Raw genomic sequence first — 27,603 nt, 5'->3', positions numbered from 1 at the left:
TGTAGTAATCAAAATAGTATGGTGCTGGCACAAAAATAACGACATAGATCAGTGGAACAGAATAGAAAAGCCCGAAATGAATCCACAGTTACATGGTGAATTAATCTTCAACAAAGCAGGAAAGAATATGCAACAGACAAAAGACAGTCTGTTCAACAAATAGTGTTGGGAAAACTGGACAACAACATACAAAAGAATGAAACGGACCACTTTCTTACACCATCCACAAAAATAAAATCAAAATGGATGAAAGACCTAAACGTGAGACCTGAAACTATAAAAATCCTAGAAAGGAATGCAGGCAGTAATTTCTCTGCCATCAACCGTAGCAACTTTTTCTAGGTAGGTCCCCTGAGGCAAGGAAACCAAAAGCAAAAGTAAACTTAGGACCACATCAAAATAAAAAGCTTCTTCATAGTGAAGGAAACAATCAACAAACGAAGACAACTGACTAAATGGGAAAATATTATTTGCAAATGACATATGATAAAGGGTTAGTATCCAAATATATAAAGAACTTATAGAACTCAACACCCAAAACCAAACAATAAATCCAATGAAAAAATGAGCAGAAGGGGCACCTGAGTGGCTCCATCAGTTAAGCATCTGACTCTGGACTGTTGGTGAGGATGTGGAGAAAAAGGAGTACTCATGCCCTGCTGTTGGGAATGCAAACTGGTGCAGCCACTGTCAAAGACCGTATGAAGGTTCCTCAAAAAGTTAAAAATAGAACTACCATATAATCCAATAATTGCACTACTGAGTATTTACCCAAAGAATACAAAACCATTAATTCAAAAGGATCTCTGCACCCCTGTGTTTGTTGCAGCATTATTTATAATAGTCAAATTATGGAGACAGATCAAGTGTTCATTGACTGATGAATGGATAAGGAAGAGTGGTGTATATATGCAGTGGAATATTATTTAGCCATAAAAAATGAAATCTTGCCATTTGTAATGACATGGATGGAGCTAGAATATAATGCTAAGTCAGGGAAAGACAAATACCATATGATTTCACTCATATGTGGAATTTGAAAAACAAATTAATGAAGTGGGGGGCAGAAATAGAGAAGCAAACCAAGAAATAGACTCTTAACTATAGAGAACAAACTGATGGTTACCAGAGGGGAGGTGGGCAGGGAGACGGGTGAAATAGATGACTGGGATTAAGGACTGTACTTATCATGATGAGCACTGAACAGTATGTAGAATTGTTGAATCACTTTATACCTGAAATTAATGTAGCACTGTATGTTTACAGGGACTAAAATTAAAAACTTAATGAAAAATTTAAAAAAATATTTTATTGGTGGCAGGGAGCTTGTTACACAAAGAGGAAAACCAGTATTCTGAAGCTGATTGTGTATAGTTTTGTTGTTTCATGTAAAGCCAGAAATTGTTTATCATATGGTTGTAGAGGTAACCACTGATATCTGCGGTATCTTTAGAGAGCTACTGAAAATATAGGCATTTTTCCTTCCTTCACCATGTTTTCATGATATAAATTAGATAAGGAAGGGTTTGTTAGAGAAATTTATTTACCTTAAGTTCACTGTTTTCACAATTACAATAGAGTATCAGCATACTTATAGTGTTATGAGGGAAAGGAGGAGAGGGAGGGAAGGAAGGATTTGGTTTTGGGAGGGTTTTTTTTGTTTGGTGAGCACAATTTTGAGTTTTTCTGTGGTTATTTATCATAATATTAAATAATAGCATCAATAAATGTTTTTACTGTGTAGTAAAATCATAAGGATACTGTATTTAAATAAAACTAAATAGATCAGTGTAAGTTTTATAGTATAGATAGCTAAAGCTATTTTAGTACTTTTATTATTTATCTGTTGGGATATGCATGCTCAGGAATCGTTTATTGATAGGGCACACACACACAAAAAAAGTTTAGAAATGACTCCATCTAGCTTCTAACACGTTTTTCACCCATTAAAATAATTACCCATAATTTTCATGCCTCAATATTAGGATGTCACTATAGAATTATTTCAGAAGATGATACAACATTGATAGTACTTGTTTCTTTCTTTTTTTTTTTTTTTAATACACTTTCCTTATCAAGGGTGACAAACCAAAACAAAAGCCTGAACATGTAAAAACCCAGGGTGCTGGAAATACAAACTCAGTTCATTCAAACTCAAGCTCATCCAGACCCTGGTCGCAATCCCTAGTGAGGTACATGTGAGCACCAAGTCAGGGAGAGGGGGACAGGAGTGATGCCAAGAGAAAGGGTAGGAAGGGGACTCCCATAGGCCCCTAGGGATCACTCTCACAGTGGTACCTCCACCTTCCCAGTGACAGTGAAGACATACTAGGCCCTAATCTTTTGACCCTCACCCCAGCCCTGGCCAGGGTTTCGAATGCCAATCCCAAATGGTTCTACCCTCCCTTGCTCCAGCCTCACTTCCACCCTCACTCTTCTCCACACTCTTCCCTGTGATTAGTAGCAGGTTAGGATACTGTGTGAGCCACAGTGAGGCTGGGGGCCAGGAGAGGCAGAGTGGAGACAGGTGAAGAGAGGAGACGAAGAGCTGTCCAAGGATCCCTCTCTTCATGGGATCCCAGACCGTGCAATCGGCAACTCTTTTGCGTCCACTCAGATCTGAGAAGGTGCACTGTGGGCATAAGCAGCTATCCTGGAGACTTGCTGTAAGTCGGAAAAAAGGGATGGGCTCGCTGGCCAGCCTTTGGTGGGGCTGGCTGATTTGAGATGGCAACGGCAGCAGTTTCTTCAGTGGGTCAGGCTGCAGCTCAGCACAGCCAAGCGGGTGCTGGGCAGTACTTCTTTCTAAAACCTATGTGTTTGTTGTCATGAAGGTAATTAAAAATCATTTCACTTTGCAAGGTTTTCATATACAAGTGATTTGGTTTTTCTCGCTTCCACTTGTGTTCATAAAAATTAAAGCAAAATTTAGCTTTTTGTAAAAAGCACTTTTCCCACATTGTTTCAATTCCATGTCGTTTGATCTATAGTAAATTCTTTGTGTTCATTTACTGGTCTTAGGATAGTGGGAAAGCACAAAGCTTCTAACATTGTGATCCTAGTGTTGGGAATAAAAATAATGTTTAGCTGCAGAAGGTATTTGGGAAAACTATATCTGAAAGGTACATCTGACTTATAATAGGAATAACTCAGGGAAAGGTTAGTCCTACTGTTTAAACCCTAATATTTATAAAAACAAATCAGATGTTCTTTCCCTTCACACATATACCATGCTTTCTTTAAATCTGTTACATTATACTAGCATCTGGATAAATATAAAGATCAAACTCAGGTGTAATTTTGTCTTTGGACTATTTTTTAAGAATAACTTAAATATGAATTTTTATACCACATGTGCCATGTAATTTGATACATGACTTTATGTGTACAATTTTCCTAAATAAATCTATCATGTAAAGTTAGATGTATTAAAAAATTGAACTGCCCCATATGTCATCAGTGTGTGACTATGTACACATTATCTAACTTCTGATGGAAGAATGATGTAGCATATCCCTGAGCTACTAAATGATAGCCATAGTATGACTATTTACACTAATGTTTTTAATAAAATTAGATCTAATTTGGTCACTTTTTTATTTTAGCGAAGAGTAACCAGAATTCAACAAATAGAGAAGGACATACTTCGTATACGACAGCTTTTACAGTCCCAAGCCACAGAAGCAGAGGTTGGTAAATTGTTTCTTTTTCATTTACAGATATAAAAATAGGTAATTATTCTAAGAAAAGAAAATATGTATAATTAATGTGACATTAAAATATAGATGTTCTTCTAGAGAATGGAGACACTTCATAAGTTTTTTTCATGAAATTAAATGAATTATCAAAAACCTTGACTATGTTGATCTTTTAATAACTCCTATGCAATTAAAATTTATCGAGCCATAAATACAGATACCTTACTTCAGTTATCAAATTACATATAATCAGATAACTGACTTAATTTGGCTATTATCAACTAGTAAATAAGCTATAACTTGTATGTAATTCATGATTAAAATTCATCATACAAAGTTATTTATGCTTGCTCCACAATCCTCATTAAAATGACACTAAAAGGATGAATTAAAAAGGCAGAGACAAGGGAGGTAACATCATAAAATTTGGGGAACTGAAAAGCAGGTAAATAAATGCACTGTTTCAGCATATGGCAGTGAATTAACCCCTAAGTCAGCAATAGAAAGTCATGAAGCAACTCATTTTATACTGTGGAGTTCCAGAACAGTTACCTCTGGATGTGAAGATTTAAAAAAGTGACTAAAATTTTAGTGAGAGGATGATTGAAAATGGTTAAGAAGCAGGTGGCACCTCCAGAGCCTGTCTTCAACTCTCAGTAGCTGGGTGAGTTCTTTCTAATCCCAGCAAAAGATGAAGGACTTATTCTAGAAAGAAGAAAAGATCTTCAGATAGGGGTAAGCCCAGTGTAACTGAAATTACATGCTAAAAACTGAATTGAGTGAAAATTTACCTACTGAGTGCTGAAACCCTCACTGAATCCAGGCTTATAATACAGACAAGGTGCTAGAAGCAACTTCTTTAAGAAATGTGATTAACCCAAGAAAACAGACCTAAATGTACTGACATTGGAGGATTCCCCAATAAAACGACACAGTTGGACCACCCCAAAAAATAGCTGTAGTTGCCAGTCTTTATCCCTCATGTATAGAGCTTCACTTAACCTTTTCATAGGTAGCCCATTCCGAAGTAGGGATGGACTATGCAGAAAGAAGAACACTTTAAAACATAAAACGAACATTAATATTCTCAGATAAATTATAATGCATCCATAGTGCAAAGAAACCATGGTACACAAAAGGAATATTCAAAGAATTCAGGAAAGAGTTCTTAGGAATTAAAATTGTGGTAGCAGAAATGAAAACTCAGAGTAGAAGATAAATTTTCCGGAAGATAGAACAGAAAGATATGAGATGAAAAACAGAAAAGATGAGAAAATCAGAGAATCATTCCTGGAGGGTTCAATATTCAAATAAAGAGTAGTTCCAGAAAGAGAATGGAGGAGCTAGAGGGAGCAAATGATCACAGAAGTAAATTAAAATATCCCAGAACTGGGGGGCATAGTTTTCCAAATAAAATGGTCTCTCCAATATCTAACACCACAGATGAAAATAATCCCACAGCAGGCACATCATGGTGCCATTTCATCTCACTAGAAATAAAAAGAAAGTCCTAAAACATTCTGGAGAAAGGAAAACAACTTCACACATACAAACAAAAATATAAATGTCTTTAGATATATAAACAGCAACACTAGAAGCTGTGACGTAGAATACCAACTTCTTAAAACTTCTGAAAGAAAATTATTTCCAGCTATGTTCTAATACCTGTTCCCTGACATACTGGGTGTCCTATAATTCTACTCAGTTCTGAAACTACCCAGAGTGTAGACCCCATATTTAAGGGTAAAGTCATTCCCAAGACTACTACCATCACTTCAGACACCAACTGCAAGTATCAGGCATCCCCAAGCAAACTGCACTTTACTTTGCTCACCTTCCTGTAAATTCTACCCTAAGTGGGGATGTTCCAGTACAATTCACTTCTGACAGTAACTACCTAGAGTTAACATAACACATACAGGTTAATGGTAGAGTCCTTCACAAAAATAACCCCACTTCACATGCCAAGCTACCCATACTTCTGCCCAACTGGTTACAAAATTGGGGCTTCCCACACCTGCCTAAGTTCAGTAATTCACTGGAATGACTCAGAACTCATTGGAAATACTACACATACAATTACAGTTTTATTTTAGAGGATTCAGATCAGGAACAGCCGAATGAGGAGACTTACAGGGCAAGATGTGGGGCAAGTGAGGGATAAAGAATGCAGAGCTTCCATGCTCTCATAGAGTCTGGATACATCATTCCCCCACACATCAGTATGTTCATCAGCCAGGAGGCTCCACTGAGCTTCAGTGTCCAGAGTTTTATTGGGGTTTCATTATGTAGACATGCTTGATTAAATAGGTGACTATATGACTATATGACATATGACATATATGACTATATGACTCCTCCTCCCTGGAGACTTGTCTGACCCAGAGTTCCAATCTTCTAGTGACCTGTTTCTTTATGCCTGACTCTTAATATCATAGGAACTTTGGCTGCAGTACATCCAAATTTGAAATATATAGAAACGTGTTTGCTAAGTAGGCAGTTTAAGTACAAGTACAATTAAGTCCTACTCCTAAAAGCAGTTTTAACTTGGCTGTCCTAAGCCAATGAAAACCAAATAATATATGTATAAGGAATAAGTTGTCCATTTTGCAGTGTTGACTCTTAAAGACTAGAAAAAAAAATGGTGTCTCTGCTCCTTTTTCAGTTTCACTAGTATTGTTACATGGTAGTATTCTGGTCGTTATAACCTCTTTGACTTTACGGTGTAATTTATCTTTTTTTTTTTTTCCTTGATTAAACTTATTACACTCTATTTTTAAAATTATTTTTAAAGAGGCAGCCTTTTGTTTTCATTGAGCAACACTGCATTTTATATTTTCTCTTCTGACATTTTCTGCTTTGAGTTTCCACTTCCAAGTTTCTCACTTCTTTAGTTACATTTTTTTCTTCCATCTTTTTATATTCTGATTATTACTGTTTGTCTGCATCTAACAAGTTCTTTTATATTTTGAAGTCAATATTCACATTTGTTTTCTTAGTTGGTTGAATTTTTTATTTGTATGAAATAGCTCTCCTTATTACATTTAATGCTCTTCACCTTAAATTTCGTTGTTTGCTATTAATATTACTACACTAATTTTTTGTTATCATTTTCCCACTATAACATATTCCCTCCCTGTATTTCCAAAATTTCCAACTTTCTGGTTTCTGGAAAGCCCTAAAAAATTGTCATTTGTTAATTGCAATCCTTATTTTTCAGCATCAGTATAAGTTTATTGCAGGTTGGGGACTTGTTCATGTTGTTTGGATTTGTTCAAAACTTTTTATTCATATCATTGGATTTGGGTCCAACTGTCTACCATTGTGATCCAGTCTCTCTTGCTTTCTTTTGTTATGAAAATGATTATGTCAGTCATAGCCTACAGTGGTTACATTTAGTCTACAAGTTCAGTGAATGTACATTAAAGGAAGACGCCATCTCACATTTAAGAAAGAACCAAAATCTTTTTTTTAATTTTGCTTTTTGAAGTTTTTTTATTCCATTGTCATTGTTTTGCTGATATAGATAAGTGGGAGAAGCTGGAAAATGGAGAAAACCAGGGTTTGGACACTCATAAATTAGTTCATACTCAGTGTATACAGGGAAAGAGAAGATTTCTGTCAAATAATTTCTCTACAGTGAAGCATATTTCTTACAGCACTGTCTTTGTCCTACCTGCTGACAACTCTGATTTAGGGTTTAAATGCTGTACATAATTCAAGTGATGTAATTATTGCACATGATTCAAATCTCAAAAGTTACAAAAAGATATGTGAGACAGCCAGTGCTACCACTTTCTTGTATATCTTTTCAGTTGGGTTATTTACTGACAAACAAATACGTTTGGGGAGATCAAAAAGATAGGAGCTGTGAGAATTTTAGCATGGTTGTAAAATCTCTAGATAGCCAGTGAGAAATATTTATTAAAATCCTATGCAAAGTACTTTTACAACTCATTAATAGGGAGATAGCTCAATTTTAAAATGGGCAAAAGATTTGAATAGACATTTCACCAGAAAATATACAGGAATGGCTGATAAACATGAAAATAATCTTACCATCATTAGTCATTAGGGAAGTGCAGATCAAAACTAGAGTGATATCCCACCTTACCCCATTAGGATGGCTATAATCATAAAGACAGTAATAAACATTGGCAAGGATGTGGATAAATACAAGCCATCATACGCTGCTATTGAGAATGTAAAATAGTATAACCACTTGAAAACAAGTTTGGCAGTTACTTAAAATATTAAACATAAAGTCACCATGTGACCCAGCAATTCCACTTCTAGGTATACCCGTCCAAGAAAGTGAAAACATGTGGCCACACAAAGACTTTAACTTGAATGTATATAGCAGTATTATTCATAATAGCCCCAGAGTAGAAACAGTGCAAATGTATATCAACTGGTGAATAAATACAATGTGTATATCCTTACAATGGAGTACTGTTTGGCTGTAAAAAGGAGTAAATTGGTGATACATACTATAACATGGATCAACATCAAAAACATGCTGAGTAAAAGAAACCAGACATGTAAGCCCATATATTTCATTTATAAAAAATGTCTAGAAAAGGCAAATTTATAAAGACAGAAAGTGGATAAGCCAGAGACATGAATGGGAATGAGGATTGACTGTAAGTGAGCACAAGGAATCTTATTAGAATGGTGAGAATGTTCTAAAACTGGATTATGGTGATGCTTGGTAAGCTTATAGAAAAATTGTTTAAAATGGGTGTATGTTGTGGTATATAAATACCTCAACAATTTTTTTTTAATTTTTTCAGCCCTAGGGTAGACAACTTTGAGGAACTTGTCCAGCAATGCTGGAAATGAGATCTCTAGTTAGATTGTTCTTTTTTTTTTTTTTTTTTTAAGTTTATTTTTAGAGAGAGTGAGCACAAGCGGGACAAGGACAGAGGAAGAGGGAGAGAGAGAGAATCCCAAGCAGTCTCTACAATGTCGTCATGGAGCCTGATGTGGGACTCAAACCCACGAACTGAGAGACCATGACCTAAGCCGAAACTAAGAGGGGGATGCTTAACCCCCCGAGGCATCCAGACACCCCAGGATTATTCTTTCATAAGAATCAGCAATAGTTTCTTTACCTTCAGTGTTAGCAGTATCTTTGGACAGTGATAAAGAGTGCAGGCAGGCCTGTAGCCTAGGATCAGTAAAAGAATAAAGGGAAGTAAATAACAAATAAGGAAAGAAGAAAAAGGAAAGAAAATAAAGATAGTAAGTGTTAAATATTAGTTTAGGCCCCGGAGTCAGACTTGTGATCCCCACTCTGGCTCTGCCATTTACTGAGTATGTGACCTAAAGCCAGATACTTATATTATCTGTTTCTCAGTTTCTTTATCTGTATAGTGGGGATAATAATAATACCTATGTCACAGAGCTGGTATGAGGATTAAATGAATCAATAGATGCCAAGTGATTAGTGCATAGTAAACATTAGACTTTTTTTTAACTTTATCATATTCATCATTCTCACCATCATCAAATGGGCCTGGTAATCCTTCAGGACTACTGTGTTTCTGTGGATCTCCATTCTTCTCTTGGAAATGACTTATCTCCCTCCTTTTAATAATTCCACCTCCTCCTTCCTAGAGAAATCAGAACTGCCTGCCCTTCCTATCAGGAAGCATTCTACCTTCCTTCTTGTACTTTGGATTTTCAACGCCTGCCTTTTCAGGGACTTCTTACTCTTACTTCTTTTCTCACATTTATCTTCTTCTTCAGTGGTACCTTTGCATTGACATTTAAACATCCTCAAGTCAAGACTCAGGTCTTCATAATATAAAATGAACCTTCCTCAATTCTGCCTCTCCCTGCAGCTGTCTTCCTTCATCTGTCCCCTTCTCTCCCTCATTGTCTTTTCCCACTTCCCCACTCTAAAGGTGTTTCTAGACTCCAAGTGTTTCCTATCTACTTAGGCCATTTAAATTTAAAATTAAAATTTTACCTTAAAAGATCAATTTATATTAACTTTTCCCATTAATCTAGTATTGGTTATGTGAGGGCAGGAGTGACATATGAGAATTATACTAAAATTCAACAAAGTAAGATTTATTGTTTTTACCTTTTTTTTGTTCTCTGCACATGATTTTTTGATGTACTAGAACAAACCATGCCCCCTCCTACTCTAGGTCCGTCATCTTTTTATCTAAAACCTTCCTCTAACCCTGTCCCTTTTCCCAGAATTCCTGTTTATTTTTTAGGTCTCAGTTCTGACAGTACTTCCCTAAGAGGACTCTTTCCCAAACTCAGGCCTTGTGGTATACCTCTGCTATACATTCTCACAGCACTTTGTACTCTTTATTTCAGTGTGCTTGTCAAAGTTTTAACTTTATTGTTAGCTCTTTCATTATTTGATAGTATCCCTGATGAGACAATAAGCTTGAGCACATAGAGCAATGTCTGGTTTTGCCAGCCCTGTAGTCTCCAGCACCTAGTACAAGTAACAGAGCAGATGCTCAATAATTACTTTTGCATTGACATCTTTAATTATGTTAGTATAAAGTCTTTGTGTTTTTAGTGGTTTTTGATTCATTTTATCTCTCGATTGACTTCGTGTATGTCTCTATTTTTGTTGAATTTGTTGAATTTTCTAGTGTGATTTTCAGATGATACAATTCTTTTTCTGAATTATTGGGGCTTCCTCATTCTTGCCTACATATAACTCATGCTGGCTTATTGATGGAAATATTGCATGAAAAGTAACTTTTAAGTCACATTTTAAATGGTTTAGGAAAGCTTGGTATGTAAAGAAATTTTAGTGGAAGCCATTTTGTAATTTATTTATCACTGTTAAATATGCCAAGTTTCTTAAAGGGTAATTTTTATTTTAGAGTATCATTTTCCTAGAGCAAGCAAGCACATTTGTAATTGTTGCTATGAAAAATAATGGAAAAATTATTTTACTTATTTGATTCTGCAGTGGTATTTTTACAGAGTGACTGCTGTGTACTGGATATAATCTATCCTGAAATGACTGCTTTTACTGGATATAATCTGTCATTTTCATTTCATATAACAGATGGTGGTTACATTAAAAAAGGTTTTTGGTTTTATTCATATCAGATTCTAAGAGCTTATTGATTTCATCTGACTTTTATTAGCAGAGGATGTATATATATTCTGTGTATAAATATACCTATACGGAAGGTATTTGTAAGCTTAGGTAATAGTTTAACTGTTAATATTTGCAGCTACATTGAATGCCAGAACCATGTGACCTTGTGGAAGAGACACTTATTTATTCTAGTGGGGTTATATCCCTGATAGTGATGTGAGCACAGCTGGTGGAGGATGGTGTTTCTGTGAGTCTCAGGAAATCCTTTGTCTTGTGCAGCTCTAATGCTCAAGGGACACACTTCACTTTCCTCCTGCTGAAATAGTCGACTGCCAACCATCCTGGAGGTTATGAAGTATAAAGTGCAGTTCTTTGCTTTTGTAAACCTATATAATTGATACATTCAGAGCTTTAATACAGGACAGGAAAAAAAGCTGTGGGCTAAGAAAGCAAACACCATTTTTGCATGTAATGATATTAACTCCATATTAACAGAGGTCATCTCAGAGCAAGCATGAAGCCGGCTCACATGAAGCTGAGCGGCAGAATGAAGGTCAAGGAGTGGCAGAAATCAACATGGCAACTCCTGGTAGTGGTCAGGTAAAGAAATTTATTGGTTTTCTTTTTAATTAACTATTTAAATATTTCTAAAGGAATATGGGGTGAGATAGTCCTCAGAATGATCTGTAAATCTTATTGATTTCCTTAATCCTGAATGGATATCTCCAGAAGAATTCAGTGCCAAAATGCTATATCATTTTTCTTTATTACATCTAACAATAATGTTTCAAAATTTCTAATTTAGAGCTATATTTTATACCTCTAAATTCTGTATTTCTGTTTTAGTCTGAAATGATTAGCATGAGTAGAGGGGTTTTTTTGAAAAATAAATGCTAAGCTGCATTTTGCTTATATGTATGATTTGACCTAGTTGTTATTGCTTGCATTGAACAGATTTGCTCTTTCTCTAAGGCATTCTTTGAAAGGGATTATTTGCAAAGACATTTTTATGTTTTTAAAAATGATCATAAGGACTTTGTTATAATTCTTTTTTTCTTTTGTACTTTAACATTACATAAATCTGAAATCAAAATTTTATAATTGAAAAAAATGATACTAATGCTCATAAAAAGTAAAGAGACCTAGCTTAGTCATGTTAACCATTATCACATCATTGCTAGCAAAATTGTGGAAGTCAACTTGATTTTTTTTATTTAATGTAAAACGGTTGTCTTGTTATCCTGCCTTTAGTTTTCTATTAGAGTTTTATTGGAATGCATCCTCATATGACAGAATTTTCCTTGGGGTGTTACGTATTCTCCACATTTTTTTCAATGAATATTTTTTTGTTGTAAATGAGTGATTTTTTAAAATAGAATTTCACTAAGTTTTTAAAGATAATTTCCCTACTCATGATGTAAAATACTCCTTTAGTGTCTCTGGTTGTTTTTGATGATACTATATTTTTAAAAAAGGAATGTATTAAAATTTAAAGCTTAAAATGTCTCATAATTATGTAAATTTATTTTACTGAGTTAAAAAAAGAGATACTTCATTTTTAGTATTACTAATTACCATTATACTGGGGGAAAACTTCAGCTATAAATGGTAAACTGGGGCAAAAGAAATTATATTTAACACATTGAGTTATTCTTTATATTTTGGGAATTATTCGGGAAGTTTATATTTTCCTCCACGTATCTAGAAAGAAGAAAATTTTTATGTTCTTGACAGAAAAAAATTGTTTGCCTCGGATTAGACCACCTATTAATGCTTTGGATCATGTTCCAGTTATTACGTATTTTAAAGTCTCATTTATCAATAAGTTGTCTATCCCATTTAAAATCTAATAATTGAGGGGTGCCTGGGTGGCTCAGTTGGTTAAGCATCTGACTCTTGATTTCAGCTCAGGTTATGATCTCACAGTTCATGAGTTCAAGAACCGATTTGGGCTCTGTGGTGACAGCTCGGAGCCTGCCTGTGATTTTCTCTCTCCCTCTCTGCTCTTTCCCTGCTTATGAGCATGCACTCTCTTGCTCTTTCTCAACATAAATAAACTTTAAAAATAATAATAATTGGATCCTTACCACACTTTTTATATCAGAATTAATTCTAAGTAGATTAGATTTCATGTCAAAAATAAAAATTAAAAATATAAAAAGATTAGAAAATATATACATATAAAGATTAGAAAAATGTGGGTAGAATGATTATAATCATGAGGGAAATCATGAGGTGGGAAAACGGAAAAAATCAGTAGCTTTCACATAAAAACGTAAAACTCAAGTACACCATAAAATTATGGCAAGGTTACAAGACAAAAATTAAGATCTCATTATTTACAATTATTTATAAGAAGAAAAAGTTACATTTCAAAATACATAAAGAGTATAAATTAATTAAAGATCATTAAAACATGAACAAATGACATGACATGAACAGGAACTAAAAAGAAAAATAAAATGACTTTTAAACATATGGAAAGGTCATCAGTTTCATAGTAATGATATATAAATATCAACTATAGCCAAAATAAGATTTTTTTTTTGGGGGATGCCATTGGGTAGACAAAGATCATTAACACTCAGTATTGATAATGGTAAGTTTATAGGCATTCTCATGTGTGAAATGGAACAACCTTTCTGAAAAGCAGTTTTGTAAATAAGCATCTAAATTTCTAGCTGTACCTGCCTTGTGGGTCATCACTGCAATATCTAACATTTTATGCTATGAGGTAATCAGTCAAGAGTATTCAGACATGTTTGAAGAGATTCATCATATTATTTGTAATAACAAAAATTAGAAATAAATGTATATTAATCAATAGGTAACTGAGTAAATTATCATTTGACTGAGATAAGTGGTTAAATGGCTCTGGAGTCAGCAGTCCCGGGATTAATCCCATTCCTCCGCTAACTAGCTGAGAGACTGATCTTGGACAAGTATAAACTCTGAGCTTCAGTGTTTCCTCTAGCAAAATAAGATGATATCGTTGTGAGAACTAAATGCGATATGTACTTAATACAGTTCTTGGTGGATATAGACACTCATTAAACATAATAGCTTATTGTTGTTAATAACTAATAATTATGATTTTTTAAGTAAAATTATGTGCCAGATGTTATAGTAGACTCTGGAGAGATCAAATTGAAGAGGACAAACAATCCCAGGCCTCATAGAACCTATGTGGTACATGAAACATCCATACAAATGTTAGAAATGATAAATTAGATCTCTGTTTATATAGAGATCTTCTATTTCAGCCTTGCCTTTTCTAGTATATTTTTCATATTATAATCAGAGTGATCCTTCCAAAATACCTGTTTATATTGCTTATTTATTTAAACCTTTCAGTGGCTACCCACTGCCCAAAGAATAAAATCCAAATTCTGTGTTGCCTGCTTTTTCAACATTATCGCTATATGCCCCCATTTCTCTACACTCCGTCAACTTCAGCTTCTTCGGGTCCTTGAGTATGTCCAGTCCTTCCACTCTCTGCCTGGAACTCTCCTCTGTTTCAGTTCACCAATATGTGTCCTACTCATCCTTCCCCTCAGTTTAAATGGCAGGCACTCTTCCAGGACATCTTCCTTGCTCCTGCCTCCCTAGAACTGATTAAGTGCTCTATCAGGTACTCTCTATTTCTGTTCTCACTGAATTTAGCACCATTTATTATAGGTTTAATTGTCTTCCTTTTTAAAATCCTTTAAGCTGAACTATATTGCCATTGCTCACCATTGTAACCGAACAAACTAACATAGTACTTGATAGACAGTAAATGTTTAAATGCTTACTGAGTTTGGGGCACCTGGATGGCACAGTTGGTTAAGCATCCAGCTTTGGCTCAGGTCATGATCTCATGGTTCATGGGTTCGAGCCCCGCGTCGGGCTCTGTGCTGACAGCTTGGAGCTTGCTTCAGATTCTGTGTGTCTCTCTGTCTGCCCCTCTCCTGTTTGTGCTCTGTGTCTCAAAAATAAATAAACATTAAAAAAAAATTAATGTTTACCGAGTATTAATACATGCTATTAATTTAGAAAAATAATTTTAATATTTTTTCTTAAAATAAGTAATCTTCCATACTGTACATATGTATATGTGTGTACATGCATAGAAAAATGAAGGAATATTCAAAATGTTACCAATGATATCTCTAGTGTTGGGATTATGTTGTTTTTACTTTCATATTTACATTTTTATGTATTGTGTGAATTTTTTGTGATGAACATGAGATCTGTTAAAAACATTGAATCGGTGGCAAGTATTCATTCTTCAAATGGTGAATTTTGATATTGCCATAGATTCTGTGGTAAATATGATAAGACATTTGTTTGGCAATATTAGCCATAGACTCTGCCGCCAAATCGGTGTTTCTTTGGCACTAATATTGCTAATGTCATCTATTTGGTTACTTTTAGTCACTGTTTAAAACAATACTACAGCTACTCCAAATCCTGATGTAGCTGAGTGATCTCTATCTGTGTGACTGTGATTCAATTAACCAAGATTCCTTTAACTATCTTAATAGGATCTATATACATGACAACCTCTTGGGATTTCTTTTTTTGTTTTATTATTTGCTCCAGAAATAAAAACCATTGACAATAATTGAATATGAAAATCAGATCTTTGACTCTCTCAGGGTCAAAGTAGCATGATGCAGCAAAGCTCCTATCCTTGCGGACTTATCCCTATCACTGTGTGAAGTACATTGTACACCCTCTCTCACTGGTTTCTGGCCCACATCCTTTCTGCCAGAATGATCTTTACAAAGATTTAATCACCTCGTTATAAAACCCTTTATTGGCTTCCTTGGTTCTTAGAATAAGATAACCCTTTATTAGGACCTGTATAATCTAGCTCTTATCAAACTTGTCAGCTTTACGTCACACTTTGCTCTTACCACTTCAGCCACACTGGCCTGTTAGTACCTCATATTTATTGGGCTTCCTTTTCCTGGGCATCCTGTGCACAATCTATGCCCCTTCCATATAGTACTCTTCTCATCCCACTTTACTCCATTAACATCAGTCCACGTGTCTTCGCGTTTAAGCATGACTTTCCCAAGAGGCTTGAACATACAAATCCCATTGTTATAGGCCATCCTAGGACGTTCTTCTTCTTTGAAGAAGACTACATTTGCAGTTTACATTTATTTGTGTGATTATTTTATTAGTATTGATTTCCCCCACTAGACTAAACTCCAGAAGGGCAAAGATTTTATCTAGTTTTGTCCATTTTTCATATCCTAACAGTCCCTGGTAAATAGTAGATAACAGTAAATATATGTTAATTGGAAGGAAGATCTGGCATCCCTTCTAGAAATAGTGTTTCTTGATCTGTGATTAATCTCCCCTGGAAGTTAAATGGAAAGACGAAGTTAGAAGTAAATTATACAGGTCAGATCCCTGCTTGCTTAGTATATAACTGCGTGTGTAATTCATTTATGAATTTGTTCTTAGCTTTTCTATTTAAAGTTTAGAACCAGATCTCTAGTGAGAGCCAGTAAGTAGTGATGAAGATCAGCCAAGACTGAGAAAGAAATGAAATGATAGGAGAACACTTTGCTGCTAATAAGCATTTTAAAACTTTTTACTATGCAAAACTTCAAACATATACAGAGGCAGATAGAATAATAGAGTAACCCACATGTACCCTGTCTACCTTGCCCTCCCATTTTATTTTTGAAGACGATCCAGCATCATCGTTTCCTCCATAAATATTTCACTCTGTATTTCCAAAAGATAAGAACACTTTTTTTTTTTTTTTAATTTTTTTTTTCAACGTTTATTTATTTTTGGGACAGAGAGAGACAGAGCATGAACGGGGGAGGGGCAGAGAGAGAGGGAGACACAGAATCGGAAACAGGCTCCAGGCTCTGAGCCATCATCCCAGAGCCCGACGCAGGGCTCGAACTCACAGACGGTGAGATCGTGACCTGGCTGAAGTCGGACGCTTAACCGACTGCGCCACCCAGGCGCCCCAAGATAAGAACACTTTTTAAAAATATACAACAATTTGGGCACCTGGCTGGCTCAGCCAGTAGAGCATGTAACTCTTGATCTCAGGGTCTCAACTTCAAGCTCTCACATTGGGCATAGAGCTTACTTAAAAAAAAAAAAAGGCAAAATATATATATAACTATATTGCCATTATTACATTCCCAAAGGAACTAATAGTAATATATCGGATTATCCAGTCAGTATTCAAATTTGCAGTTGTTTCATAAATGTCATAATTTTTCACAATTTATTTGACTCTTTTCAGGTAAGGTTTGTGATTGGGTTTGGTTATAGTCTTCAAAGTCTTTTAATCTATAGTTTCCTTTTTTGTCTCTTGTTTTCTGGATGTTTATTTGTTAAAGAACCAAAGCTATTTGTTTTATACAGTTTTCCAAAGTCTGGATTTTACTGATAACATATCCATGGTATGTAGTTTGACATTTCTCTCTATCTTCTGTATTTCCAGTAAATTGGTATTTGGATCTAGAGATAGAATTTGCCTTGGATTTTCAGTTGTTTTGTTTTGTTTTGTTTTTGCAAGTCTTTTTCGGAGTGGCATTATGGTCTTCTCATCTTTAGTCAGGAAGCACATAATGTCTGGTTGTCTCTCTTTTTGTGATATTATCAGTAACTGATACCTTATGCCCAACTCCATTAATTCATTAGGGGTGCAAAATTAGCTGGAATACTTCTGTAAAGAGAAACTTCTTCTTATGTACTCTTTGATTACTACCACATACAATTTGTTTCTGCCTTCAAAAAGTTTACATTCTAGCTTTTCCTTTTGAAAGATTAAGAACTGCAACAGTGGGGCGCCTGGGTGGCGCAGTCGGTTAAGCGTCCGACTTCAGCCAGGTCACGATCTCGCGGTCCGTGAGTTCGAGCCCCGCGTCAGGCTCTGGGCTGATGGCTCGGAGCCTGGAGCCTGTTTCTGATTCTGTGTCTCCCTCTCTCTCTGCCCCTCCCCCGTTCATGCTCTGTCTCTCTCTGTCCCAAAAATAAATAAACGTTGAAAAAAAAATTAAAAAAAAAAAAAAAAAAAGAACTGCAACAGAATACTTGCCAATATTGCTGTCTAGGTGGATGTTATTCTTATAATCATTATTTTTAATCATTAATGAATTGTGTTAGCTATGGCCTCTATTTTAATAGGTCCCACATATTTATCTGCAGCCCCAGATAAATATGTCCAGAGTTGCATCCTGGTTTTCACATGTCCATTTTTCCTGGGTGTCAGTATATTGAATGGTGATCTCACTTCCCACACTGAAACCTGTTATCTCTTCCTGAGTTTTATGTATTTTTTAATACCAGCATTATCCATGCATTTATCCAAGCTCAGTGCCTCCACGTTGTCCTTGGCTCCAGTGTCTCTTTACTCACATCCAGTCAGTTAGCAAACCAATTGATTCTGTCCCCTACACATGCATATCCCCAGGGCACTCAGTCAGTTGAGAACCTGTATCAGGTTCTATGCTGAGCATGGAGCCTGCTTAAGATATTCTCTCTCTCTCTCTCTCTCTCTCTCTCTCTCTCTCTCTCTCTCACCCGTGCTCTAATTATTTTTTAAAAAAAAATTTTTTTTTTTTAAGGGGCGCCTGGGTGGCTCAGTCGGTTAAGCATCTGACTCCGGCTCAGGTCATGATCTCACGGTCCATGAGTTCGAGCCCCGTGTCGGGCTCTGGGCTGACAGCTCAGAGCCTGGAGCCTGTTTCAGATTCTGTGTCTCCCTCTCTCTCTGCCCCTCCCCTGCTCATGCTCTGTCTCTCTGTCTCAAAAATAAATAAACATTAAAATAAAAAATTTAAAAAAAAATTTTTTTTAATAGAGTATTCTCACTTCCTTACTTTGTGTCCTGCTCACTGCTCAGCTGTTGAAAATACCCTCTTCCTGATTTGCCATCTTTGAGCTCTGCATCCTGTCTTTTCATACCTTTTAAAGGTATAATTCTGGTTGTGCCATCCTCCTGCCTAAAGTCTAGTGGCTCCACAACGTCCACAGTTTGAAAGCAACATGTTTAAAATGACTCATGAAACACTTAATAATTTAACCCAATCTTTTTCTCCCACCATACACCTTGTGCTTTGTCCACATTAAACAAATACTCCATGCTCTCATATTTATTACCTTTACACAGACTGTTCTATATGTCTCCCTACTCCAAGATTCTAGGCCTACCTTAAATGTTACTTTATGCAGCCTTTAATAGTTCCTTAGCAAGTAGTTGTTTCTTCCTGTTTTCCCTAAGTATTTTATGCATTTTTCTGCTGTGGTGCTTATAATATCACAGTGCAGTTATTTATTTTTTCATGTCTTTCTCCAATGAGGTTTTAAGCAGTCCTCTCTATACTATGAGCTCCTGGAGAAGTTAGACTGAACCAAATTCCTAGTTAGTTTTGTGGTAATATAGAGCATTTCATCAATCAATAAAGCTTTCTATCAATAAATGTTTATTTGACCAAATGTGGTTTCATCTGTTTTGATCTGTGAAAAAATACCACTCTTAGAATTTCTTCAGTGTTTGGTTACTTCCACACAGTAGTTTAACTTCTTTTGCAGCACATCTCCTTTTCTTCATTTTTGCCTTAAAACCTACTTAAGTTCACAGGTAAAAATACTCATCTTGAGTGTTAAAATGTCCACACTTTTAATTGTGTATTTAGCTGTTTACCTTAAAGACAGTTCATTTGGTGCACCTTAACATGAAGTTAGCTCTATTTGTTTATAATCTAGATCATTCTATTCATAATTTGCTTAATTTCTAGGGTTCAGCTGCGCGAATGGATCATGAAACAGCCAGTGTTTTGAGTTCTAGTAGCACACACTCTGCTCCTCGAAGGCTGACAAGTCATCTGGGAACCAAGGTAACAGAAGATTACAAACTCTGGTCACTAATACTATGAGTACTTTGCTCTAAAACATTCTTCACTCATCTTTTAAATTCAGCCAGAGGACAGTTCTGGTTCCATCTCTTCTTAAAGAAACATCTTTTTATACAAGAGAGCACAAAGGAAAAAGGATTATAAAAACTGCCAAATTAGCTAGTTTTTTATTCTTTTTCAGCTGTATCGTGCACTTCTCTGCAAGTACTCTAAGCTCCAGCCACACTGGCTTCCTTGATGCTTCCCACGCACTACCTGTCACTTTTCTGCCTCCATGACTTGCCTATGATGGCACACACATCCACTTTCTACACCACCACAAAATGACTGTCAGAATCCGAGGCAGCCTTTAGAGCCCTTCTTGGGCTTTACTTCTTTACAGAACATTTTCTGATTCCCAAGTTCCTCTCACCTCCCCTTGTGGTCTGTCTACCTCCTCGGGGTCACTGCAGTTTGCATGAAGTACTCTCTCTCTTTTTTTCTTTTTTTTTTTTTTTAATGTTTATTTGTTTGTTTTGAGAGAGAAAGAGAGAAAGCATGTGCAAGCAGGGGAAGGGAGAGAGAGAATCCCAAGCTGGCTCCATGCCATCCACAGAGCCCAACAAGGGGCTCCATCTCATGAACCATGAGATTATGATCTGAGCTAAAATCAAGAGTCAGACACAGACTGAGCCACCTACATCCCCCTGCATGAAGTTCTCTTGGAAATAGGGACTTTTTTCCTTAATCTTTTGCAGTGTCTAGCACAGAACCTGCACATAAGGGTGTTTAATAAATATTCAGTGAATAGAAAAATTATCAAAATGGAATGTTACCCAGTGTTGGTAAGCTAGTTTTTTTAGAGTCTCTCAGATATTAGCAAGTATTTTAGGACTTTAGAATGGTATGTTTTAAAAAGAAAATAATTATTGTATTGTTGTCATCTCTATAAGTTGGCCAGAGTCTTTAATATTATATTGACAACGATGAAATTCTAATTTAACTAAACAGTATATTTTTAGTTAAATCTCACTAATTCATTAACTGTTTTCACAGAATACTCTATGTATAATCTTTCTTTACTTTGACAATATAATGGCTCTTAGGAAAAGCATTACTGAAATAATGCTGATTTAAGAAATGAATTCAGAGTAATCAGATAATTGTTAATATGAGATTTAATACTTTTAATAACTCACAGCTGCTAATTGAGACCTCTGGTATGCCAGTAACTGTGCTAGAAGTTATGTGTACATTTTCTCTAATCTCAAAAACACTGTGAGGTATTCTTGTCCCTCTTTTTTAAATAAGAAAACAGAAGCAAAAAAAGTTCAGGCAGCTGTTGCATATTTAAATTGGAATTCATCCCCAGATCTGTCCAACATCAGTATGTAATTCTTACTATAAAGAAAATCAAATATTCAGCAGTACTACTGCATGAAAATCGGCAGCTAGAATACCATTTCTTGTTGAAGTAACTGGTGAATGATCATATTAAGACCTTACTACATTTTTTAATGCCAGCTACTGTCCTATACAGGTAGTATTTCATTTAATCTTCACAGAGGAAATCTCGTTAGGTTAATATCTCCATTTTGCAATTGAGAAAACTGGCCTCAGAAATCAAATAACTTGGTAGTGTCACACAGCTCATTCCTAAGTAGTGGGGCCAAAATTTGAAAGCCCAGTTTTCCACGGTTCTCCCTTCCTAAAACTTTAATATCTAAAAGTAGTGTGTGTTTATGTATTTAGAGTTTCTTAGCCTCAGCATTGTTGACTGGATAATTCTTTATTACAAGATGTTAAGCAGTATCTCTGGTCTTTTATCTTTTAAATGCCCATAGCACTTTCTTTTGCAGTTGTGACACCAAAAAATGTCTCCAAAGCAAAGTATGCCCTAAGAGGGCCAAAATCACCCCTGATTAAGAACCACTGATTTGTAGAGATGATACATTCTTTATATAATAGCCTCGATTTTTATGTAATAGCTCTCACATTGAAATGAGGCTAACCACGGTGCAAGATAACTGGGTACTGTTTCCAGTCTAATCTACTTCTGAGCAAACCCTTAAAATTTGTTGTCAGAGAGTTATTGATGTTTACTGGTTGCTTTAAAAAAAAAAAAAATTGGTTAAGAAATCTGGCCTTGGAAGGGGCGCCTGGGTGGCTCAGTTGGTTAAGTGTCCCAACTTTGGCTCAGATCATTATCTCGTGGTTCGTGAGTTCAAGCCCTGCATCCGGCTCTGTGCTGACAGCTCAGAGCCTGCAACCTGCTTCGGATTCTGTCTCCCTCTTTGTCTGCCCCTCCCCCACTCAGCCTCTGTCTCTCCCTCTCTCTCAAAAATAAACAAACATAAAAAAAAAAAAAAAAAGAAGGAAACTTGGCCTTGGAGCACCTAGGTGGCTTAGTTGGTTGAGCGTCCAGCTTTTGATTTCGGCTCAGGTCATGAACTCATGATTCGTGAGATCAAGCCCCGAGTCATTCTCTCCCCTGAGCATGGAGCCTGCTTAAGATTCTCCCTCTCTCTCCCTCTTTCTCCTTCTCTCTCCATATCTCTCTCTCTCTCTTTCTCTCTCCATGTGCCTCTCCCCCTACTCTCACACACCCTCACTCTCTTTTTCAAAATAAATAAACTTAAAAAAAAGAATCCTGGCCTTCTACTCCCTATATGATCATGGCATTCTTCCTTTTATGGCAGAATATTTTTATATGTATAAGGGAGAAATTATATACTTTTAACAATATTATAATTTGGTAAAGGTTAGTGATTGTTGAAAACTAGTATGTAGTAAATAATTGTTGAAAAGTTTTCTATTTATTGATTATAGTTATAAATTAAAAGAAGTACAGTAAAATTTTAAATTGTACATTTAAATAAGCCACATTCCTCATTTGTGTGTGTGTGTGTGTGTGTGTGTGTGTGTGTGTGTGAAATCATTTGATTGTCATTCATTATAATCAATGGATTATTACCAGCTATTCCAGAAAAAGGGCAGTTTAAGTATGTAAGAAGCTACTCTCTCTTTCAACACTGTATGTCACCACTGCTTCTGTTTATTCATATAAACAAATCGGTGATGATTATATGGATTTTGAAATAATGCTCATTACTTCATCCTGGAAAGGGGTTTTGAGTTTTGTTTTTCTTTTTAATGAGCTACAATAAATATCCCATTCATCACTTCATTGGTGTTAGCATTTGGATATTAAAGTCATAATTTTGTTTCTAAACTCATTTGGCCCACAGGTGGAAATGGTGTATTCATTGTTATCAATGCTTGGTACTCATGATAAGGATGATATGTCGCGAACTTTGCTAGCTATGTCTAGCTCCCAAGACAGCTGTATATCCATGCGACAGTCTGGATGTCTTCCTCTCCTCATCCAGCTTTTACATGGCAATGACAAAGACTCTGTGTTGTTGGGAAATTCCCGGGGCAGTAAAGAGGCTCGGGCCAGGGCCAGTGCAGCACTTCACAACATCATTCACTCACAGCCTGATGACAAGAGAGGCAGGCGTGAAATCCGAGTCCTTCATCTTTTGGAACAGATACGAGCTTACTGTGAAACCTGTTGGGAGTGGCAGGAAGCCCATGAACAAGGCATGGACCAGGACAAAAATCCAAGTATGTTCCCTGTAGTGCATGTTACAAAGCAAATGTAAAGTTTTGTAAGTGAAAACTTTTTAAGTTAGTATGTTGTCTTTATGAGTGGAATATGAGTGGGATATAGGAATGGGAAGTTCATAGTAGCCATCTACACTGCTAACATAGTTTAAAGCTTAAGTCTGTATTTTTCTAGAAAAAATTGAGCAAAGGGCAACCAAAAAAGTACAGGGAATCAAGAGATACATAGTCATAGCATCGTATATTTAGAAAGAACTTGAGCAATTATGTTTTTCCATCCCTTTCCTTTCATAGATTAAGCTCAAGAAAGTGACTTTATACAAGTTTATTCAGCAGTTAGTGACCACACCATAATCTTTACATTTGCATAACATTCTGTTCAGTGGATGCAGAGATATGTTATATCTGTTATGTTATTTGGCCCTCACAACAACCTTGTGAAGTAGGAAGGGAAAGTATTATCTCCATTTTACAGATAAAGAAACTGAGGCTCGGAGTGGCTAAAAGACTTGCCTGAAGCCTCATAGCTACTAAGTGGTAGAGTCAGGAACAGAGGCCAGATCTTCTGACTCTCAACCCAGTGCTCTTCCCACTGTACCATCCTACTTCAGGCCATGGGCCCCACTTACTGGGAGTGATCAGCCACCCAGCTCTTTGCTGAGGGAGAAACCCTGGGCAACCAACCCCTCTCCATCAGCAGGGAACATGGGAGTTGGGACCCTTGGGGACATAAGTTACTTCATTCCTGTAGCAAGAGCCAAAAGCAGTAAGTATATAAGGTAAGATCTTCTTTTCACCTGGTAAGAAAACACACACACACACACACACACACACACACACACACAGGCACACAGGGTGGGGACTGTTGTAGTAACCTGTTGATTTAGGAATAAGGGGTGATGGTGAGAACACCATCAATGAAGATTTAGCAGGTTTTTTTTAGCTTACGTATAATGGTGAATGTATTTTAAATTTACAAATTTTCAAGAATGAGAAAATAGCAGAAATGGTCGTTTATATCTGTTTGTCCTAGGGATGAGGAAAACTAGTAAGATACTTTACTGAGAGAATATCGTCTTTATGGAATTGTTTTCTCTGGGCATCTACAATCATGTAACAACTTGTATTTTGTGATCTTAAGAATTGTTCTCAAAATGGTTAAATTAAATATTATTACTTCTGAAAAATAGACTTTTAAAATTTTGATTTCACATAATGAGTTTTGAAACTTTGTACATGGTATTAAATGTGAAGTCATATTTTCTTGGACGTCTCTTTAGATTTTTGTTTCCTCTATATAGTAAGCTTTCTCTACTAGGTTCATACTGTATTTCTTCTTTTTTTTTTTTTTTTTAAGTTTTTACTTACTTATTTTAAAAGAGAAAGGAAGGAGGGAAAGAGAGAGAGAGAGAAAGAATCCCAAGCAGGCTCCACACTGTCAGTGCAGAGCCTGATGGAGGGCTCAAACTCAAGAACTGTGGGTTCATGACCTGGGCCAAAACCAAGAGCCAGCCACTTAACCAACTGAGCCACCCAGGCGCCCTATACTGGATTTCTTTATTACATTTGTACACAGCTAAGTGTTTTTAACCCGCACTCATGACAATAGTTTAAATAGAAATTATAACAAAACAACTTTATACCAAAGTGTTTTTATTCTTTTATATATTCAACATAATTTTAAATTATTATTTGAGTTATAGCATAAACCTGCAAGGGATTTATACTAACAGATTTGGTTAAAGGCAGGTAAGTGGTAAATATTTTTCTGGAACCAAGAAAAACCCTTTACTCATATTTTCTTTTCCATGTTTGTCGTATTTATTCATCTATTCAGCAAATATTTGTTGATCTACTAAACTACTATGCATTAGGGATATTAGCCTTGTTTTTTTTTATTAAGTATAATAAACATTATTGCTTTTGAGAAAACAAAGCATTATGTTTTGTATCAATTTTATTTTTCAGTGCCAGCTCCTGTTGAACATCAGATCTGTCCTGCTGTGTGTGTTCTAATGAAACTTTCATTTGATGAAGAACATAGACATGCAATGAATGAACTTGGTAAGACAAAAATGTTTCTTAATGCCGTAGAAGAAGCCAACATTTTTCATCATCGTTGGAGTATAATGCCACACGTTTCTATTACCACCTGCTTCCTCCTTGTAGGAAATGATTATACTCTGGTTTCCGGAGGAAAAAAAAAAAAAAAAGGTTTTTAATGATAGGCACTGCTACCTTGTTTAAACTAACTTGACTTTTCAAAATCTTAGCCAGCAGTTAGTAGAACTACTAACTGGGCTACTCCTTGCCCCTGTTGCCATAGTAGACCCTATGTGATAGTTGATGAGGAGGGTAATTTAAATTATTTTGAAATGTGGAGCTAGGTGATTGTTCTTGAACTCAGTCACTTCTCATGGACACCAGAAGAAATTATTATTAAAATTCTCATTTATCTTCGTGGTTACCAACACTTTGCTGGATTCTCATGATAAGCAGCATAATATCTCTGAAACTGGTTAATGAAGAAAAGCATTATGGTCTAATTTAAGTTAGAAATATTCCACTAGTTTTGGAAGGATTACTCTTTTGTGTATGTGTTATCACACATTCTAAACCTTTTATAACCTGCATTTTTGTGCACCCCATTTTTCATGTAACGGTTTTTCTTTGATTTCTAGGTTCATTTTGCACATGTGGTATTTATAATTGCATCATGCTGAGCCATCTCATGTGAACTGGATCTCTAGTCGTGCCACAAGCAAGAACCGTACACTGAGTTCCCATCTTAGTGTAGCTGTGCCCTTGCTTTTCATGCTGTTTATTTTACATTACACTCCAGCCCCCACTTTGTATTCCTACCACCCTCATCATTGTCATTCATCATTTATCTTAAAAGTCACAAAGTCATGAGACTCTTAAACACAGAGAACCTAAATGGCCAAAAATGAGTGTTGTCTCCTTCAGAGTCATCACTTTGGGGGGCTGTGTACTTTGTGAGCTCAGGCCTGTCCTCCAGCCATGCTTTTCTTCCCACAGGCCCTTGCAGTTGGCCCATCTGATTCTCTTTCCTTCCCCCACCCCCAGCCTCCCACGGAACTGAGTGTGGTCTTATGAGTTTGCCCCTCCTTACTACAATCTCAGCATTTGTGAAAATTTTACATTTGAGTGTTTTTTTAATGCTAGTAATTATGGGAAGGGGATAAAAATCATGAATAAACAAGAAAACTAATCCAATTTTAAACTACTACAAAGGTTTTCCTGTAAATGTCCCTGTGTTCCAATGAACTGTAGATTAGGACTGACACATTGATCATCTGAATTTCAAAGTAAAACCTAGACTCAGTATTTGTTCCTCTTCCTTCTTCAGGTAGGAAGGCTACCCGGGGCATTTCATCACAGGAGCTAGGGCAGGGGCTTGCAGGTGAGGAGCAGGATGGGGCCTCTGGGGGTGTGACTGTTGGCACAGAGCCACAGGGGGTTACCTTCTTCTCATTCCTAGCCTCTAAATTTGTACGAAGCAAAAGAAAGATCAAGGTTTGTGGATTGTGCGGAGATGGAGTAATTAAGCACAAGGTAATCTGATAGTGAGGGATAAGGAGGAAAGAAGTCCCAAATAGATGAAGGGACATTCCAAAGCCCAGTCTGCTGGGACTGTCATTTGTACATAGAAGATTCTACAACTTACCCAGGTCATTTAAGTTTGCGTCAATTAGTATCACAGGTTTTAGACTATAGTATCAGTGATACATACATTGATTAAATGCCCACTCTGTCCTAGAAACCATGCCAGGCCCTGGAGGTAAAAATGATGAAGATATGGTTCTGACTTTCAAGGAACTCATGGCTTATTTGTATTAGTATTTCCAAAACTAGATCATAATAATCACCAGAGGTATTTGTCAAACCATATAGATTCCCTGGCCCTGTAGCAGGCTTAGTAAAGCAGTATCTCCAGAGGGGGTACCCAGGAATCATGTAATAAGTGACCCGGTGATTCTCATGATAAGGAAATTTTGTGAAACACCAATATATAGAATATTTATGTTGAGTCCCTGATGTTTATTTCAGAATGAGACGTTTCATGCTAGTGGTGATATCTAAACCCAAGGAAAAGGAAAAAATACACCTTTTAAAACTAAGAATCATCTTTCTATTATCTTTTTTTAATATAAGTCTAAATTAAGGATTCTGTTGAATGGTTTCTTTTGAAACCATTGGTCCTCTATTAGCTTTAAGGTTATGAGGTACCACATTGGATTATATTTGGTCCATCTGGACCCCTTTTTTAAAACACAGACACTGAGCAGAATGTGAAAAAAATTATGCTTAT

The 27,603-nt window shown here is 36.2% G+C and overlaps 1 protein-coding gene across 10 annotated transcripts in view; it reads left to right on the top strand.

Moving 5' to 3' along the window:
- Positions 1-27,603, top strand: part of APC (APC regulator of Wnt signaling pathway) — a 150,194-nt gene that overhangs the window by 104,589 nt on the left and 18,002 nt on the right. For 4 of the 10 annotated variants that reach the window (XM_040446703.1, XM_040446715.1, XM_040446708.1 and 1 more), the window contains 6 exons: positions 3,606-3,689; positions 11,278-11,382; positions 19,548-19,646; positions 22,892-23,270; positions 25,239-25,334; positions 26,641-26,694. In XM_040446703.1, coding sequence (XP_040302637.1) covers positions 3,606-3,689; positions 11,278-11,382; positions 19,548-19,646; positions 22,892-23,270; positions 25,239-25,334; positions 26,641-26,694 — 817 coding nt within the window. The remainder of the gene's footprint in view (positions 1-3,605; positions 3,690-11,277; positions 11,383-19,547; positions 19,647-22,891; positions 23,271-25,238; positions 25,335-26,640; positions 26,695-27,603) is intronic. The other 6 variants (XM_040446761.1, XM_040446760.1, XM_040446740.1 and 3 more) reach the window with 4 other exon arrangements.

Source organism: Herpailurus yagouaroundi, unplaced genomic scaffold (genome assembly GCF_014898765.1).
Source record: "Herpailurus yagouaroundi ecotype Mexico unplaced genomic scaffold, PumYag 29, whole genome shotgun sequence".
NCBI lineage: Eukaryota > Metazoa > Chordata > Mammalia > Carnivora > Felidae > Herpailurus > Herpailurus yagouaroundi.
The sequence above is the reverse complement of the archived record's forward strand: the minus strand, read 5'-3'. Positions and strand labels throughout refer to the sequence as shown.